The 18,130-nt window shown below is 40.3% G+C and overlaps 1 protein-coding gene across 24 annotated transcripts in view; it reads right to left on the minus strand.

The window, feature by feature from the left end:
- The window catches only part of mycbp2 (MYC binding protein 2), a 78,662-nt gene that overhangs the window by 54,115 nt on the left and 6,417 nt on the right, over window positions 1-18,130 (minus strand). For all 24 annotated transcript variants that reach the window (XM_074658742.1, XM_074658738.1, XM_074658752.1 and 21 more), the window contains exons 3-11: window positions 13,118-13,333; window positions 11,026-11,179; window positions 10,540-10,736; window positions 7,640-7,882; window positions 4,812-4,883; window positions 4,370-4,466; window positions 4,181-4,254; window positions 1,587-1,725; window positions 1,291-1,367 (exon numbers count right to left, since the gene is read on the minus strand). In XM_074658742.1, coding sequence (XP_074514843.1) covers window positions 1,291-1,367; window positions 1,587-1,725; window positions 4,181-4,254; window positions 4,370-4,466; window positions 4,812-4,883; window positions 7,640-7,882; window positions 10,540-10,736; window positions 11,026-11,179; window positions 13,118-13,333 — 1,269 coding nt within the window. The remainder of the gene's footprint in view (window positions 1-1,290; window positions 1,368-1,586; window positions 1,726-4,180; window positions 4,255-4,369; window positions 4,467-4,811; window positions 4,884-7,639; window positions 7,883-10,539; window positions 10,737-11,025; window positions 11,180-13,117; window positions 13,334-18,130) is intronic.

Consider the following 18,130-nt stretch of genomic DNA (forward strand, 5'->3'; position numbering starts at 1 on the left):
GCATTCTCATCTTAAAAATGTGACATATCCTCTTGAACAAAGCACTGCCTTTCTACAGTGATTGGCCTACTTCGCTCGATTACAGACCCCGCAGTCTAATGCTGAACCAAGTAGTATACTGAGTCGATTCCTCTGTACACAGACACAGACATAATATCTATACTGTTTACTCTACCTTCATTGAAATGTGTAAATACTTGTTATTTCATGTGTGTGTTTCTAATCTTATATAAGTGCATAAACACAGAAAGCTTCACTTGTTGTGGCCTATGGTGTTTTTTCCTGAAAGTGGACATTATACTATGGGTAAGAGCTACTGCTTAGCTGGGTGAAATATCACTTCCAGTTATTTAATAGGGGTGTAACAATACATAAATCTGGATCAATGTATCGATTCACTGATCAATGATCCAATATCATCGATGCAGAGGGAAAACGTCATCTTTATTTTAACATTTTTAACTGATATAAAACATTTGCACTTAAACATGAGAAGTGTGGCACTTTATAGAGAACAACAGGTCTATTTTTATTATTTTTATTAAAAATAATATATTGTTTTTCATTTAAATGTCTGGAAGAGCCCAGTAATAAAATTGTCAAATCATATTTTAGTTGCTTTTTGTGAGTTGATATAAATGTGAAATATAATATAAATAAATATAAATATAAAATTTAAATCGTATCGTGGCAGACTTTATGATATCAGCAAATATTGTATCGTTCAAAAATCGTCCAAAGAATTGCTATAATATCACATTGTGATGAAACTGGTGATCTACACCCCTATTATTTAAGCAGAGATATCACTGTATAAGCTCAGTGTGCATTTAACCATTAACAAGCGTGGGGTCCAGAGCACCATAAACAGTGCAAAGACCACGAGACATCCAAAAAATACAGCTCCCTCATTCTGTTTTATTTAAAGTCAATGTAGCGGAGAGGGCCATCAAATATATCCAAAAACAAGAAGACATTTCTTATTGTTATGTTTTAGTACAGCCTAGGAAAATCTGACTATAGCTAACTACATACAGATGTTATGAACAAAGGGAATGTTAATTTTGTACGATGGGCTTCATGTGGCCAGTGTCACAAAGGAGGATGAAAAAAAGCATTCAAAAACACTATTAATTTACAGTTTTTTTTCGCCGGGTTCATCCTCTAAAGTGCCGGGCCTGTCATTAGCAAGACAAAAGCTGTTAGAGCTCAGCGGTTGAACCTGTTCCAACGTTCATTTTTATTAAAACATTTTTAGGCACAAAACCAGAGAAGCTTTTCCACTCTCACCTTTCCCGAGGCAGTTTTCATCAAAGCAAACTCCCTGCCTGCTCCGAGCAATGCTGCCTCTTCATCAAAGCCTGTACCTGAAAAAACAACATTTAGAGCCAAATAAACAATGAGACACGGTATGGAAAGTATGCTTTTTTTAAATTCCTTTGTATTTTGAATAACGTCTGACACATTTGCAACCTTGTAGACACACATACAGTATGAAAGGCCTGTAGTAGGTGTACGTATGCATATGGAAAAATCACTACCCACAGCCTTATACAGATAAAAGTATATATTTTTGTATCACTCACTGATGATGTGCAGATCCTTCTCGAGGTCAAATAGAGAGATGCCGCAGGCGTGCAGACATTTCCTTGCCAGCTTCAGCTGCAGTTCCTGCTGCAGGGCCGGGTCTGAGCTCATAGTATAGATCCGCACCACAAAACCATCCTGCAGGAGTCAGGGCCAACGGGAGGAAACGCTGTTTAGTTTTATGACTCAACATTGCTATGGTGTGGCACTTAGGAGACCATCTAACAATTGTAGGACACAGGAAGTCCCCGATTTAATGGAAACCTATCCCCGCTTCACCTTACTGAACGTGACAATAGGAATGAATCAAGCTCTTAAAGGAACAGTTCAAATCTTTGAGAAATATGCTCATTCGTTTTTCTTGCTGAGAGTGACAAGAGAAAATGTATATCGCTCACATGTATGCACACTAAATATGAATATCTAGAGTAAAGACATGAGGGCATCAAGAAAGCAAATGAGCTTATTTCTCAAAATATCAGATTATTTCTTTAAACCACAATCATTTTTTATAGGAAAATCCTGGACATAATATTTTGGACATCAAAACACTGGACTGCGCATGTATAAGTGACTTTAGTGGGAATGAGGTAAATCACTACATATGCATTGGATTAACACATGGATTATGACCTTATTGGAGTCATGGATAAGTCTATCAACTGGAGCTGCAGTATGTGTGGATCAGTCTACTGAGGGTGAGGCTTGGCATGAGAAAATCTGCGAGTACATTTTTTAAATTTTAGTGGCAACTTAAAACCTCAGCCATGTCAGTGTTAATAGCACGTCAATTCATCCCAGCAACACCACGAAGAGTGCGACATCAATCCACAACTCACACACTCTCGACTCAATACAGGGCACGTAACGGATGATGCAACTGCCAGAGATGTGGGTTAGTCAGACTGCAGGGGTTTTGGCTGAAAGGGGGCAATTTACGGGAGAAAAGAGAGGAACACAACAAGGAAATAATTGGGTGACAACAGGGATATAACAAAAGGATGAAGGGTAGCGTGGGGATGGTCTGGTTTCCACTGTGTGGTAATGATGACACACTCATCTACTGGGCTTTGATTCCTGCAGAGCAGAGCACATGTGCCACTCAACTCATTAAATAAGCGCCTCTGTCCTCTGGCCAGTACTACCCCCCACCCACCACCTTGACTGTTCCCTCCCTACATGTTACCTTCTTCCTTTGACTATCCTCAGCATCCCAGCATCTGAGACATTGTGTGTCTCACGTGGTTTTCCTCAACCGTTAAGTGGTCTGCGCTGTGGTTGCAGTTGCTGGCTGCTCACTTGAAATGATATGCAGCTTCTGAGGGCTCCCCCACCCCCCCCATACAGTATCCCGCCCCCTTGATTAGCCTAGAAACCGCTATCAGGCTAGTTGCAACGGCAGATATATGGATTTCACCTCTCCCCCTCCCCCACTCACATTACATAGTGCTTATGCAGATAACTGCTTGAGAGATTAAGCTCTCTGGAGAATACCCACATCTGGTGCCACTGCCCTCACTGCCACGCCCATATATGACACACACACACACACACACACACACACATATATATTTATATATATATATATATACACACACAAAGACACAGCTACACCCCCCCTCTGTGGCACAGCTGGTGATCAGCTGAGAGTCCTCCAAAGTGAGGCTGGGGCCTCTACAGCAGGGTAAGTGACAGATGCTTCACAGGGCAGTTCAAAAGGAACAACTACCCTTGTTTTAACTAACAAAAGACTTGATTTCATGAGGGGCAAATATTGAAAGAGAGCTCACTCAGTTGCACAAGATGAAAATGAAAGTGTGTGTGTGTGTGTGTGTGTGTGTGTGTGTGTGTGTGTGTGTGTGTGTGTGTGTGTGTGAACCACGAATAGCCACGTACAAACATGGTCCCTGCATTTCTTTCAGTAGCGACAACTGCTCACAAAAGCTGAGAAACACCTCTCTCTGAGATTGAGATTGACTTTATCAACCCATAACTTAAACGCTGCGATTTAGTTCAGGATCACTAACCCCGAGTCTAGACTGCAAGCGTAACAGACTCGTTTTTCATTTGCACGTCTGACGCAAAAGATACGCTTTCATGTTAATCTATGCAGCAGTTTACACCGGCTCCGTGCAGGCTCACGTCTCAGCTGCGACGCACGAACGTCACCGCGACCTGAAGCATTTATTTACACCCATTTGTTTTTACTTGACTTAACTTGATAACGCGAGGTTGATGCCCAATAAAACACTGCTACTTTACCACATTACAATAAATTATTACATATTTTAGAATTTTAATTACTAAACTTTTCTCATATTATCGCTATTTTCTTAATATCTATCTAATATATAACTACAGTGCATAATAAACTCAGCTCTTTCCGCCATGTTACCAGCAGACGTGGGCAGTACAGGTGAGTTTTGCTCTGGGTTCAATTACACAATCACAATCACACAGTAAAAAAAACACTTCCCCAACTCATAGTGATTCAATTTCACATTTAAAATGCTCTTCTTTTGGAGAGCCTAATAAAGATGATGCATGTTATTATCATGGCGAAGAGGAGTTTTAACAGGAACATCAATCTTACGTCTTTGCAGGCTGCGATCTGGTTGATGTACTCTCCGTCTGTGAAGATAATGTTCTGTCCATCTGCATGTTGACCTGCAAAGAGAAGCAGTGAATATATGCAATATTTTGTTGGTTGGAATTTTGATAACTTAACACCTATGAGGTGATTTTTTTTTTTTAACAAGCCAAAAAAAGTGTCTTCTTGAACCTGGCATGGTGACAGTCCCCTCATGCTCCAGAGTCTCAGGGTTGATCTTGATGGCTGACATTGTGTGGTTACTTGTGTCCCGATACAATAAGTACCCCTGAAAACACAAAAAAAAAAAAACTTGCTGCTGATCGACCATCAATAAGGACTATCCCTACCTGAAGCCTTACTTAGACATATTGTTGATAATGATAAAGATGATAATGTATTTGAGTTATTAGTACTCCCTGTCACATCCATCAAGAACAGATCAGCAGTTTTAGATTCATGGGTCCAAAACCAAACTACACACTGACTACAAATAAGCAACATCATTGAAGTCACATGGAGGTCAACTCCAAGTTTAAATGTGACCTGCATATTTTCTTTATTAGAAGTCTTTTCAAAGCCATTTCACTGACATGTATGCGAGGAGCATCTTGATGAAAGCTCTACTACTTACCTGAGCAAAGCCCAGCCATGATCTCTTCTCCTTTCGATTCCTGGTACGAGACGTGGAGTTGTACACGTGGCCCTGTGAGGCATTGACAACACATGACAACCTCAAACACTGACAAACCTTAATGTAATGTTGGCAGATGAATAATCAGCAGACAACTACAAACATTTAATGTTGGCAGAAATACACACAATGATTGTTTTATTTAAAGGTCACATATTATACTCCATTTAAACTAGTTATTATAGGTCTCAGACACCTCCAAACCATGTCTCTGAAGTTTTTTTTTCAAAAAAACAATCAGATCATGCATTCCAGCATGTCTCTATAACCTCTGTTTCAGCCCATTTCCAAAAGTGCTGATTTCTGTGTCTGTAGGTCTCATATTATGCTCATTTCCAGGTTCATAGATGTATTTTAATGTTGCACTAGAACATGTTTACATGCTGCAATGTTCAAAAAACCCTTTATTCTTCTCATACTGCAGCCTGAGTCTGCCTGCCTCAGAGTCTAATTCAGCCTCTGTCTGAAAACCCCTGATTCACAGCCTGTCTCCTCCCACTCTGCTCTGATTGGTCAGCGTTTTCTGTCAATCAAACGTCCTCAACAACACAGCGCCACTATCTCCCCCTCCCTCCCGGAGAAGCTCTCTCGAGCGAGAGAGAGAGAGAGAGAGAGAGAGAGAGAGAGAGACGAGTGGAGAGATAGCAGCTAGAATAAAGTTTATAAACCACTTTAAAGTTTATAAACCAGAAACTTCACCCAGCGCACGTTACCGGAGGAATCTGATCAGAAATCGGCGACACATGATGAACATCTGCGGTCCAGATTCCAGGTTTTCCTGACGGTTTCTCTCAGGTAAATAATACTATTTATATCTCTGTTAGTTAACTCAGTGTTTACCTCATGCATCAACTCTGTAAACCGTAAACTCTGTTTTACGTCTGTCTTTACAGATCCATCTGTGAGAAATGACCGACAGAATCATCCCAGAGGAGAGCAGATAGCTGTGAGCAGACAGCTGAGAGCAGATAGCTGTGAGCAGACAGCAGAGAGCAGATGGCTCTGTTTACATGGAGATACAGAGCTAACCCGGTAGCATGTATCTAACCCGTTAGCATGTAGCTACATGCTACCGCTATGAGACGGTGTGTAAACACAGCGACCATCAGGGTGGAAAATAGAAGATGTGAAACAGTAGTCAGTTCATTATTTCTGCTAAAAGATAAATGTATGGAAGATCAGAGTAATGGTATATTATTTACAGTAGTAGCTGTCTCTGTGTTACCATGACTACAGACCACCGGAGCTTAGCTTACCATAGTTTACCAGAGCTGAAGACTTTCTCCTGTACCATGTTAACATAACTGCAGGTGAGATGATTACAAATGCTGTGAATAATTAATATTGTCATCTGTCAACTCAAATAAAGTTTGACTGTGAAACAGAAATGTGTTGTGTTGCTTACAGTCACTATTTACTACCTGTACTCTGCTACATGCATGACATCAAATATATATAATATATAAATATCATCTGTTTAAACAGTGTAATTACATAAAGCCTTTGTGAAAGAACATGTTATATTTAGATGATGGGAGTACATGAAGCCTGTTCTGCTGGTTCTTGCAGACTAACAGTAGGAGCTACTTTGCTCAAGTTCGGTTGAGGAGGAGAGACAGTGACGCGCTGTGGGGCGGGGTCAGCTACTGAAGGTTCTGCTCTGGTTCGACCAGGAAACCCTTATATGGCTAATTCTCAAATGACGTCAGAAGAAAAGAAAAGCTGCGCAGCGTTGTTTCGACACCCATTTCCGGACAAACGGAGCAGGAGAAAAAGAGAGGATGGTCTTTTATGATACTATGGTGACTTGTAGACACACTGGGGACAGATATTGATGTTTAAAAGACATGGAAAAGTGCATTTTGCATAATAGGTGACCTTTAACACCTATCAAAGTCATCAACCTCTTTAAAGCCAGAGTATTCTGTTTCAGAGCAGAATCTGTTTAGTATCTAGGGGTGTAAGAAAATATCAATACACATGAGTATTGCAATATTATGTTGTGCGATACTGTGTTGATTCTCCAAAACACTGTATCGTGTGAGTGAAGGTAGTGGACCCTAAGGAATCCATTGGTACCAGACATGCCCACTCTATGATAATCACATGAGGTTTTTTGCATGCAGTATAAATGTGTTAATTTTGCCTATTCTAAAATGGTTTATTTCTGGTGTGTTCTTTATACTATGACTGTTTTGTGTCTGTATCATGATACGTATCGTGTCGCCAGATTCTTGCTGATACACAGCCCTGTTAGTAGCACTGCTCTCTACTGCTAACACAAAATCAGTGCTGCTAGAGGCGTTTCTGTTATTTAACCTACCCTCATTGATATAAATGGGTTGGAAAAAATAATAGGAACCGTATATGCCAGTATAAAAACAGTTCAACAACACCACAAACTACCACCTCAAAAAGTTGAATCAACACCACTCAAACAGTTTCAACAAAAACTGAACATTATAACCTTCACGAAGAATTTATTGCAGGACTGTTGTATTAAACTGCATTAGTTTTAGCTCGGTGTACTTAATAAACTGGTAACAGAGTATATAGTTGCTGACTGTCCTGTGAAAACCCAAGTATCTCTAAAAAGTCTAAAAACTTTCCCTGAGCCAAGAAAAGCAATCCCCATTTAACAGTTTATTTATCTTAAGAACTAAGAGAATTTTCTCAACCCATGGTAAACCCATCTAAATCACCAAATTTGGAGATATGTGGTTGTCACTTGACAGTCCCAACAACATGCAGCTTTGAGTGTTACATACCCTGACAGTGCCACTGTATCCAGAGCCCACTTTGTAGAGTCCGTCCTTGCAGAGCAAGTACAGGAAGGAGCCATCGGTCTGTAGAAGGCAGCGCTCATCCTCGTCAATGGCCACCTCTTTCAGGATCCACTTGTTCATCAGGGCGGCGCGCTTGATGCCATTCCCGAACCAATCCTGGATTTGAATCTTTCCCACCAGGACAGCCTGCACACTCCTCTGTAGGGCGTTCAGTATGGTGGGCACCTGGTGAGATTTAGGAAGGCAAGAAGGGTGATATTATTATTATTATTATTATTATTAGTTATATATTATGTGACATAATGGGGGTGCATTTTGTGAAGTAGACCATCCACCAGGTGGGAACTGGCTTTGCTGCTGATTGAGTCAAATTCTCTTATTAGTGACTGAGACTGTGGTTACTCCATCTGTATATTTGCTCTCTTCTCTCTGCATTTCCCACACACACACACATTTCTCACATCCTTTATAAAACCCCCACCACTGATCTCACTGTTCACACACACGCAAACAAACATAAACACACGGCAGCCGCGCGCAGCACATAAGCCCACACTTCCCGCCAGCCTGCCTGCCATTGTGATGATTCACAGTCCAGTCAATGCCTAAGAGATGAGGGAAAACATCACACAGGCCTATGTCTGTGGGGGATAAATGTGTGAGGCTCTCTGCAGCCTTGGTCAAGCGTAGTAATTTTAGCGCAGGTAAAGGTGAAATATATTTATGGTCACACAAAGCCTTTCCACAAAATGAAGTGCTTACTGTGTAAGTTACTCCCAACATTTTGCAAGAGCAGTTTTGCTATAAAGTAGAAGCAATAAAAACTGAGAGAAACAGAGAGAGAGGACAAGCTGGAGACCGAAGCAAACAGAAGACCGGCTAATTGGCGTAAGAATCCAGGCAGGGTAGTCAGAGCGGCTTGACATTTTCTAAAACTCAATTTGTGCTGTCCAGACACTGCCCAGAGTCTCTCTCCTCAAAGGAAATGCATGGAGGAGCCAGAGGTTACTTTATCCTTCTACAATACACTTTGGTGATCTAGAGCATTTCTGGTAGTCTGAAGGAAAAACTTGAATGGATAATAGAGATGTACACATTTCCTGGTGGAGGTGGTTAAAATATAACAAGACATAACAATTTCATTATTCAAATTCAATTGGGTATGTAAGATCAATGTCATTCCAGCTTGCGCATCATCAAATACAAGCATCAGGAACACCTGGAATTCCTCTTCCAACATTAAGATGTTTGTTCAACGTAAGATAGTGATCTGAACAGGTGATCAGTACATAAAGAAGATGTTGACATCTGATTAACAGTAGTTACTTGTGCCAGGAAAGCCAAGCCTAACAAAAGTGCAAAGCACAGTTTGGACTATCTTCTTTCATCATGTGTTTTAAAATTTAAATCAGAGCCTCACACGCACTCACAATATCATATGACACTGATCACCCCCTAAACCAACACTTCACATTACTTCCATCTGGTCGGAGGTACAGAACACTGAGACGGAGAAGAGCTCACTTCAGCAGGAGCTTTGTTCCTTCTGCATTTGCAGCCCTGAACAATCTGCCTCACTGACACCGTTGTGAGCCGGGATGTATGAGTGCATACATGAAGATTTTGTGAACTGCTTGTGTGTTATCTGATCTGTCTGTATATCTGTTAGGGCTGGGATAAGACACCTATCTCCCGATTCAATACTATCAAGATACTCGGATGCCGATTCGATATGTAATGCGATTCTACAAGTATTGCGATTCGATAATATGATTTATCTTTTAACACTAGATCATGGGAAAAGTGGAATCATACACTTCTAAGGACTTTTAATTTGAAAAATATCTAAATTAATACATTAAAATGTTTGATTATCAGCATGGATGTAGTCAGAGATGTCCTGAAGTCAAATATATCAGTCATTGTCAGGTATTATTTATTTATTTTTTTCCAGCAACCCAAAAATCAAATAATAAAGACATTTCCCTCACAAATTAGTGGTATTTTCTTTTTAATTTATAAGGGACATGTAATATTTTATACTTTTGGTGAATATAATCCATCAATCTTATTTCCATATATGTATTTTGTCTATAAAGTTCCCGTTGTTAACACCTTATTTTGAAAGCTGGACGTAGTCACACGATTCTACACCCGCTAACTTCGCCAAATCCGTCGCTAGCTCTCCCGTCAGCTCCGTTCTCTTTACACATCCATGTTCAGCTCTGTTTGACTGTATTTAACATAAATGTCAGTATAAGGGTGCTCTACAGTTGTAGCGTCGGCCGATTTGACAACAGACATGCGAGTGATGGCTGGCTTGACCGCACATTACTGCAATACGATGACATTTCCTGTCCATGACAGAGTTAGCATGCAGCTTTAGCCATGATATCTAGCTCTGCTTTTCCTGTCAATGTGTGAAACCCAAAAGTGTTTCCATACTTTACTGTATGTGTAGTGTTTACCACTTTGGATTTAAAATGTGAGGGTGCAAGTCGTATTCACACGGACCCTCCGTTGTTTTGTACTTCTTTGTTGCGGTCAGCTGCGGTTTGTTTTGGTTGACGGATACGGAACGGATATGACGTCACGTTATTCAGACTACAACAATAAAAGCGGAAACTTCCTTCTATCTCTGCATAGACTCAAAAGCCGCAAATATATCGATTCTGGCATTAAAAAAAAACAATTTCAAAATCGTGAAAAAAAAAGAAATTACAATACATATGTGAATCGATTTTTTTCCCAGCCCTATCTGTACATTGTTATGTGTTGCTGTGTGTATATCTGTATGTTTCTGTGTACTGGCTGTGGAAACAAATAACCCTCCGGGACAAATAAATCTAAATCAAAATCTGAAATCTAAATTGGTTAATTACCTGTATCGTCTGGCAGGCATGGCTGCCGTTGTTGGTGAGGATGGCAGAGACGGCCTGCAGGATTTTGCCAGTGTCTCCCCAGGCCACCACCAGACTGAAGAGGCAGGCGCAGGACAGAGCAGTGATGGCCTGTCCTGTCGGGTCATTGGGCCCTGTGCTCCGGACCGTGGTCTCCAACAACAACTGGAAAAGCGACTCTGAGGACGCATACAAGTGGTGGGCAGGTTAGACATTTGTAAAAAGAGAAAAATGGGAGTGCTTTGTGTGGATGAGGCTGAACAAACAAATTGCAAAATAGTCCAAAACAACACAACAACTACAGCCTCAAAGTGATCACTAGGTTGCAACAACATATCTCTGACAGGGTCAATAAAAATGACAATTTTACGCTTCACAAACAAGACGTTACAATTATTGCGTTGGATTGCTCTAGACTGTACACATGCACCTAATAAAACTCTAATGTGTGCACATTGTCAGCCTTACCTAGCACATCAGGAGGCTCAGTCTGAAAGCCCTCCGGCTGTTGTCCCTGCAGCATGTCCAACAAGGCCTGCAGGCTACGCAGGCACAGTGAGGGGTGAGAGAACCGAGTCTCTTTTATCAGCTCAAATACCCCACACAGGCCGATGCCAATGATCTGCGCACACACACACACACACACACACACACACAAACAGAAAGAAGCACATTTCTATGAGCTAATGAACACCATGCTGTCATACCACAGCCAACGTCTAGCAGCTGTGATGCCACTTTATACAGCAATTGAAGATGAAACATACTGACGTTGTGCATAGATGTAGTTAAAAAAAAAAAAAAATCACCACATTCTGTCAACTCTTCAAGTTTACCTTATTGATGTTGTTGATAAAAAAAAAAAATCTATATTCTAAATAAAACAGAACTGATAGAAAGAGACTTGGAGTGGATGTTTTCTTGTAGTAACATGGCCTCATCATCCTACAGTAAAACAACCTAAATTTAGCTGGGGGCTCACAGTATGTACAGTTACTACCGCTGGCTTCAACATCCACTATTAACATTTTGTATAATGACAGACCCAAAGTAGAAGGGAGGCTGGCAAAGGAGTTTGGCCTAGAAAAAGATGCCGTATCAGTATGGCTTGTTAGGGAATCGAATTATGCTCAAATGATCCCTCCTATCTCAGTGAACAACTTGTTTTGTAACAGTGAAATGAAAGCTTAGCATATTTAATGTGTCTGAAAGAGGGTAAAAATGGATACAGCCTTTCCAGTTTCCCGTAATGACAACTAAAAGTTAAATCTATCTAAGGCTGCCTCCTGGTAGTCAATTAGTCAACTAATTGGTTGTTTCGGTCTTAGTCGTCTAAGGTTTCTTTAGCGGATTAGTCACTTTTTATGCACTTTCATGCTGAATGACTCATTTCCAAGTGACTTATGAGCTCATCTCTGGTAAACACATGATTTAAAGTGGTGCTTTTGTGTGATTCTTGGTGGAGAAATTCAGTTTTACAGATCTGTCGATTAAATCAACTAATCAATAAGTCGTCAAAATCATATGAGTATTTCTTTGGTCGAGAACAGCCCCTAAACCTATCCATCTTTGACGTTCCAGTATTTTCCTGCTAACTAATATGTACAAATATGTACAGAGAGCATATGATACAACACAAGTTGAAATCAACATACAATTCTCTAAACAGACAAGTGACTCCCTCAGATGTGTTATTGTGGTACTATAAGGCAGTAGTCTTTTACAAAATGAGCCAACACCCTTAATTTAATCCCTTAATTCTGCCATTATGGCACAGAACCCAAATTAATCCTTTGACATGTTGCCTCTCAGGTGCTTTGGTGTATCTGTTTAGCAGGGTTTGCTAGTTTCTTCTATTTTATGCCATCAAAGAGAGCAGCAGTAGCCTAGTTTACCGACAGGGCAATGGGGCATGCAGTAAGTCCAGGTGACAGTGTATTTTAGCGACACCTAACTTGAGCACTTGAGCTAACTAATAAAAACAGTCCACCGTGCTTATAGAGTGCTGCAGGAACTAGAATTGCACTCGGAGAGCGCAGACCGCCACCAAGGCCGGTTTCATGTACGTCTCACCCACTTTTAGCATCAAATAACTAATTAAAATGTAAAAATCTCATTGGCTTTTTGTCGAGGGAACCCAGGGCGATGCTAACTTCTGGGTTGGCCTGCTAAAATATGTCATCCCTGGAGCACTCTATAGATGGATAAATAAAAAATGATTGTAATTACAGATCAGATATTCGGTTTTGTCCCCACGTACAAGGAATAGTTTGCATTTAAAATGAACTGATACGGAATGAGAAAGATAAACCGGCAGAATAGAAGAGGGAGTTGGAAACAGAGCAGAGGCTGTAATCCTCACAGGAAGGGGGTTTCACACCTCTAGTAAAGTGACTCCAATTATCACAACAATACAAACGATGAGCCCTATATACTGCACAAGCCAAGGGAGATAAAGGATTGTTGCTTCCCTAAAACAAAGAGCACAGGCTGGCTCTCGCCTTGATACCAACGCACTGCTACCGCCACATTAGCAGCCAATACTACCCCCCGCGCATACCTTTGGCAGCTTCACGGCTGGCTCGCGGTACTCTTCCTCCTCCTCACTGTCTGAGTCGCCGCTCTGCGCCGAGCTCCTGGAGGCCAGCACTAGGGAGGCTTCTCTCTGCTGCCAGTCCAGCACACAGTGCCGCACGTTGCAGTAGACATTGAATGCAGATGGGTTGCTGTGCAGCTTGATGTCCGGCACGCAGAGGGCTCCATCTAGACTCTCGGCCTGTGGAATAACAGAGAGTGGAGTGGTCAGCAAGTATGATATAATGTGGTGCAACAATAACCTAGTAAGCACACCCTATTAGAACTGCAACGATTAATCGACTAATTGATTAGTCGTTCGACAGAAAACTAATAACCAACTATTGTGATAATCGATTAATCGCTAAAGTAATTCTTCATGGAAAAATGGCAGATAGCTGCTTTCAGCCTCTCAAATATGGAGATTTTCTCTGTTTTATATCATACTAAATGTAATATCTCTGGGTTTTGAACTGACAAAACAAGACCTTTAAATAGATCACCTTGGACTTTGACCAAACGATTAATTGACTAATCTAGAAAATAATCGCCAGATTAATTGATAATGAAAATAACGGGTTAGTTGCAGCCCTGCACCCGATAGTCGTTTATAAACAGCAATTATTTAGGAGTATGTCTAACTGTAAAGAGTAAGTCAGTTGTGTTCCCTTGGGCCACTAAAAAGTTACACCCTTAACATCTTTGTATTGCAATTTTATATTCTCAATCACCTTTAAGACACAATTTAAAACAATATGAAACAAAGTGACTGAGATCATAACGTCTTGTAGACAAAAGTAGTGACTGTATATTGAGAGAGCAGTAAGCATGTTTTAATTAGATCTCTATGCATGAGTTTCAGCTTTTATAACATGAGTTGTAAACATTGTGTCACAGACAGGCAGTTTTAATTGTTCATTTTGGGTTGTGTCTCTCGACTGTTCATGGCTGCTTAAGAAGAAATGTCAGTGTATGTCGTCCACTAATGACATACCTAACCAAAGCAAGTGCCTACTGACCACAATAAGTGGGGTATTTCCTCATCTGGCTTTACGAGGAAAGCCCCATCTGAGAATTCCTCAGAGACATAGGTTACTAAACCTAAGGGACTCTAGGGCAGATGTTAGCTGTTACATTTGACTAAACAAAGTTATATAACTACAATAGTTTGAGGATTGTAAAACCTCTGTTGAGCACAGTTAGTCTTTACAATGTCGGTCGTGTCCTCATGTCTAGTCAGAGGCACATTTGTAGCATGAAATTACTCCTCGTTTTGCTTTGACTCCTCAGGAAGCCCACTTTTGTACACACTGGGCTTGGCAAGTGTTGTTTACCCATTTCAAGATCAGCTCAACACAGCTTTCACTGTTACAAAATGGGTTACCCAACATTTTATATAACCAATGCTGAAAAAAATTAGTTGTGTTCAAGTTAAACTTAAGAGAATTCACCAAAGCTTAAAAAGCTATTTACTAGAAAATAGCAATAAGATGAAAATGATACAGCTGATTTTTTTTCCAGTAGACAAGAAGGCAACATTTAGCTCATCTTGAGCTATCTACGGAGATTTCTCCCCCAATTAAAGGTTTTCTGTGGGGTTGTTTCACATCTGAATTGAGGGTCTAAAGAGACGGGTTATAGCATTTTAAACAGACTGTAAACAAATGAGATTCTAATTCAAATTAGGTTCAACACTACAAGCGACCCTGAGCACACTGTCATACTGCTTTCGCATTGTCATTTGATGCATTGTTATTGTACATGTAGTATAGCTGCTTTAATGGTCATTTCGGGGGGTTTAGTTAGTGTTGTTGTTGTTGTTGTTGTTGTAGTAATGTGTTCCTTTATACTATGAGATGTTTCAAATATTGAGTCTACCCTCACTGATGTAAAATGAGATAGGCAAGCCAAAAGGGAAGATTTACAATAAAATCATTACAACAAAACTCTCTTACATCCAAATAGTCATGATCAGAGAAACCACACTCCACAGACTTGATAAAGTAACTCCATGATAAGCTTTCTCCATCCCACCAAGCAAAGCATTTTTAACTACAGTCCTGAGGCAACCTCTAGGGAATCATATTGATCGATTGTGCCTCTCTTGCAATGCTGCGCTTTCGGCATCCCAATCACAGAGGGTGATGTCATCTATTTGGGGAGAAAGGTCATTCATCCTCAGCTCAAACCAGTGTGGGGGGGGCGGAGGATATTAGCTCCCCTCTCATCTAACAGTACTGTCCACTGCTCTCCTGTCTCACTGCTAGGGTAGCATTTGTGACCAAGTGACTGGACACAGCATTAACAAAGGAGCACTTTGCCTGAATAGAGCACTTCAAATTATTTAAAACATAGAGATGCTATAATAACACAAACCCATAAAGCAAGAAAGACAAATTGGGTTTATTGGGACATGACAGAAAAAAAAGGGTGGAGTAGAGACCAAAGTACTGCATGATGAAGCTGAGCGTTTGATATAGGAAGCCTAGCGTTTTTGGCCCGTACCAACAATGAGGGTCCCCCCTAAGATTCTGATGGTTCGGTTTTGTCGATATGTCTAATTACTCTATGCATACATTTTTGTTGTCTCCATTGTTTGGAAGCAGTTAAAACAAAAGTCCTAAGTTGATAGTTCCTTTTACCTGATAGTCATGAGATCGAATATGATATTATCATCATTGTTATGTAGTAGGGTGGGAATCACCAGAGGCCCACGATACGATATGATCACAATACTTAAAGCTGCAGTGGGTAGAATTGGAGCAAATGTGATTTTAAAAAGTTATTTTTATAAAACAGTCACTATCTCCTGACAGTAGTGCATGAGACAGGTAATCTGAAATAAATCATGTGCCTCTGTGTCCTCCAGTGCTCCTAATGGAATCTGAAAGATTTCACAGACTGGAGGAAAACAACCAATTAGAGCTGAGCTGATCTAAACATGGCTGCAGGGTCAAAAACGTTCTCATTTTATAGCTAAATAGTACACTACAAGATGTTTCTGAAAACATTTGAGGCGAGAAATAGGCATTACAGTAACAGAATATTGATTCATATTTGATCAGCGCTGCCTAGTTTGGCCGTTTGATCAGAGTTTGTGAGTGATTGACAGCTGCTCAGAGACGGCAGGCTCCAGCTCGGCTCCGATTGGTTGTTTTCCTCCAGCCTGTGAGTGTGTCTTGCAGATGCCATTAGGAGCACCGGAGGACACAGAGGCGCGTGATTTTTTTTCCGATAACCTGTCTCATGCACCACTGTCAGGATATAGAGACCGTTTTATAAAAATAACTTGTTTTTTTTAAATCATATTTGCTCCAATTTTACTTACAGTTTTAAGTCACGATATGATCTTAATGGAATTTTAAACATTTTGTGATATGCTGAGTGCTGCGATAAGATCTATTGCTATACATATCGCGATTTATTACCTTTTCTAACTTTGCTGTCTCTCCTGGTGCTATTATATGTTTGTTTACTATAGATTTCTTTATAAATACAGGAATAAAATGACCTTATTTCATCAATCAATTATGTGAATATACCTATAATTTATAAGGTCAGAAAAAATAAAAGCAGCAGCAGTTTAGACCTGCAGATATAGACGAGTTGATGTCCTCATCTACAGGAAAGTTAAGTAAAAGCTGCTGTCATTTTAATAATTGCGCGACCTTTAGGTAATGCTTGTTTATCTGTATGTGTATATATCAAGCACCCAGGATCAGCACTGGGCTGTGAGATAAATTGGACATAGTGGCCCCCCTCTGTATTGCAGGATCACGTGACACACACTGCTGCCCTCCGATGGGACTTTTCCCATACGCAGTCATTACAAAAGGAGCGGATCCAAAACAATCAATTTTTCTGCGCCTGACACAAACACACAGAAATGACTCTTGATTATCAGAATCTAGTCTTTTCAATCCATTAAAATGTGAAAAGTCTAGAAGACCTGTATTATTAGTAAATCATTCCCATAATGCAACTCGATGGCGTCTTTCGATAGACCCTCCCTGTCTGCTATACGCCCACTTCTTTGCAGCTCTATGTCTCCAGTTTGTTTGTGATTGATGTTAATGATTAGGGTAACAATATTAGATATATCACACTACATCTGTTAGGTTACATCTTGCAAACAGAGCAAGAAGCAGCTGAAACATGGTTGAAAATAGTATTTGAGAGGTGATTTTTGACCAAATCATTGAAGGTGGTACCTTCAAGCTCTGTCGTGATGTACATAAGGAGAGGCAGACACAACTATACAAAGCCCAATGACCTGCTGATGTTTTGTGGTTTCTTCTCACTTTTGTAATGGCACCAATCCATAGCCCAAACATGCTGCTCATCTGATGGTTTCCTTTGTGTTTCTGTCTGCACTGATGATTTAATGGCCATCTAAAAGCTTTGGAGAGGGCTGGTATAGAGTCCCTGACCGCACTTAGACAGCTACACATTTCAGACTGCTGGCTTTATGGAAAAATAAGAAGAATAGCAGAACAGCGGTGTCTTCCAAAGCAGAGGCTCAAGCTCTGTGATTGTTAGTTTGCACCACCATATCAGATAAGTAAATATGCAATTTATCAACAGGAGGTTATTCAAATTGTTAAAAGCCATCCAATAATCACTTGTAGCCTTAAAGACCAAAGGTCATGCTTGTATTTACTTAGATTCAACCTATGGTGACACAAAATCACCTCTACTCCCCATGTGTCCCCATGCCCATGGCTAACACCTTTGTTTGGATTAGGTAACAGAGTTGCAACTTTGTAAATAAGAAAAAATCATTTTAATCATGCAGCAGACATAATATTTTAATCCAGATAGTTAAAAGAGCATTTGAGGATTCCAGAAATACGTTTTGTTAAACGACCTTCTGGGTTTTCAAAAACATCACTGCATATTTATCTTTCAGAGAAACAGATACTTAGCTCTTTGACTCGTGTGAAACATTAATGCGAATACTCTATAATAACCCTCATTATATTCAATTCAGTCTCTGAAA

This window comes from Sebastes fasciatus, chromosome 14 (genome assembly GCF_043250625.1).
Source record: "Sebastes fasciatus isolate fSebFas1 chromosome 14, fSebFas1.pri, whole genome shotgun sequence".
Classification (NCBI taxonomy): Eukaryota; Metazoa; Chordata; class Actinopteri; order Perciformes; family Sebastidae; genus Sebastes; species Sebastes fasciatus.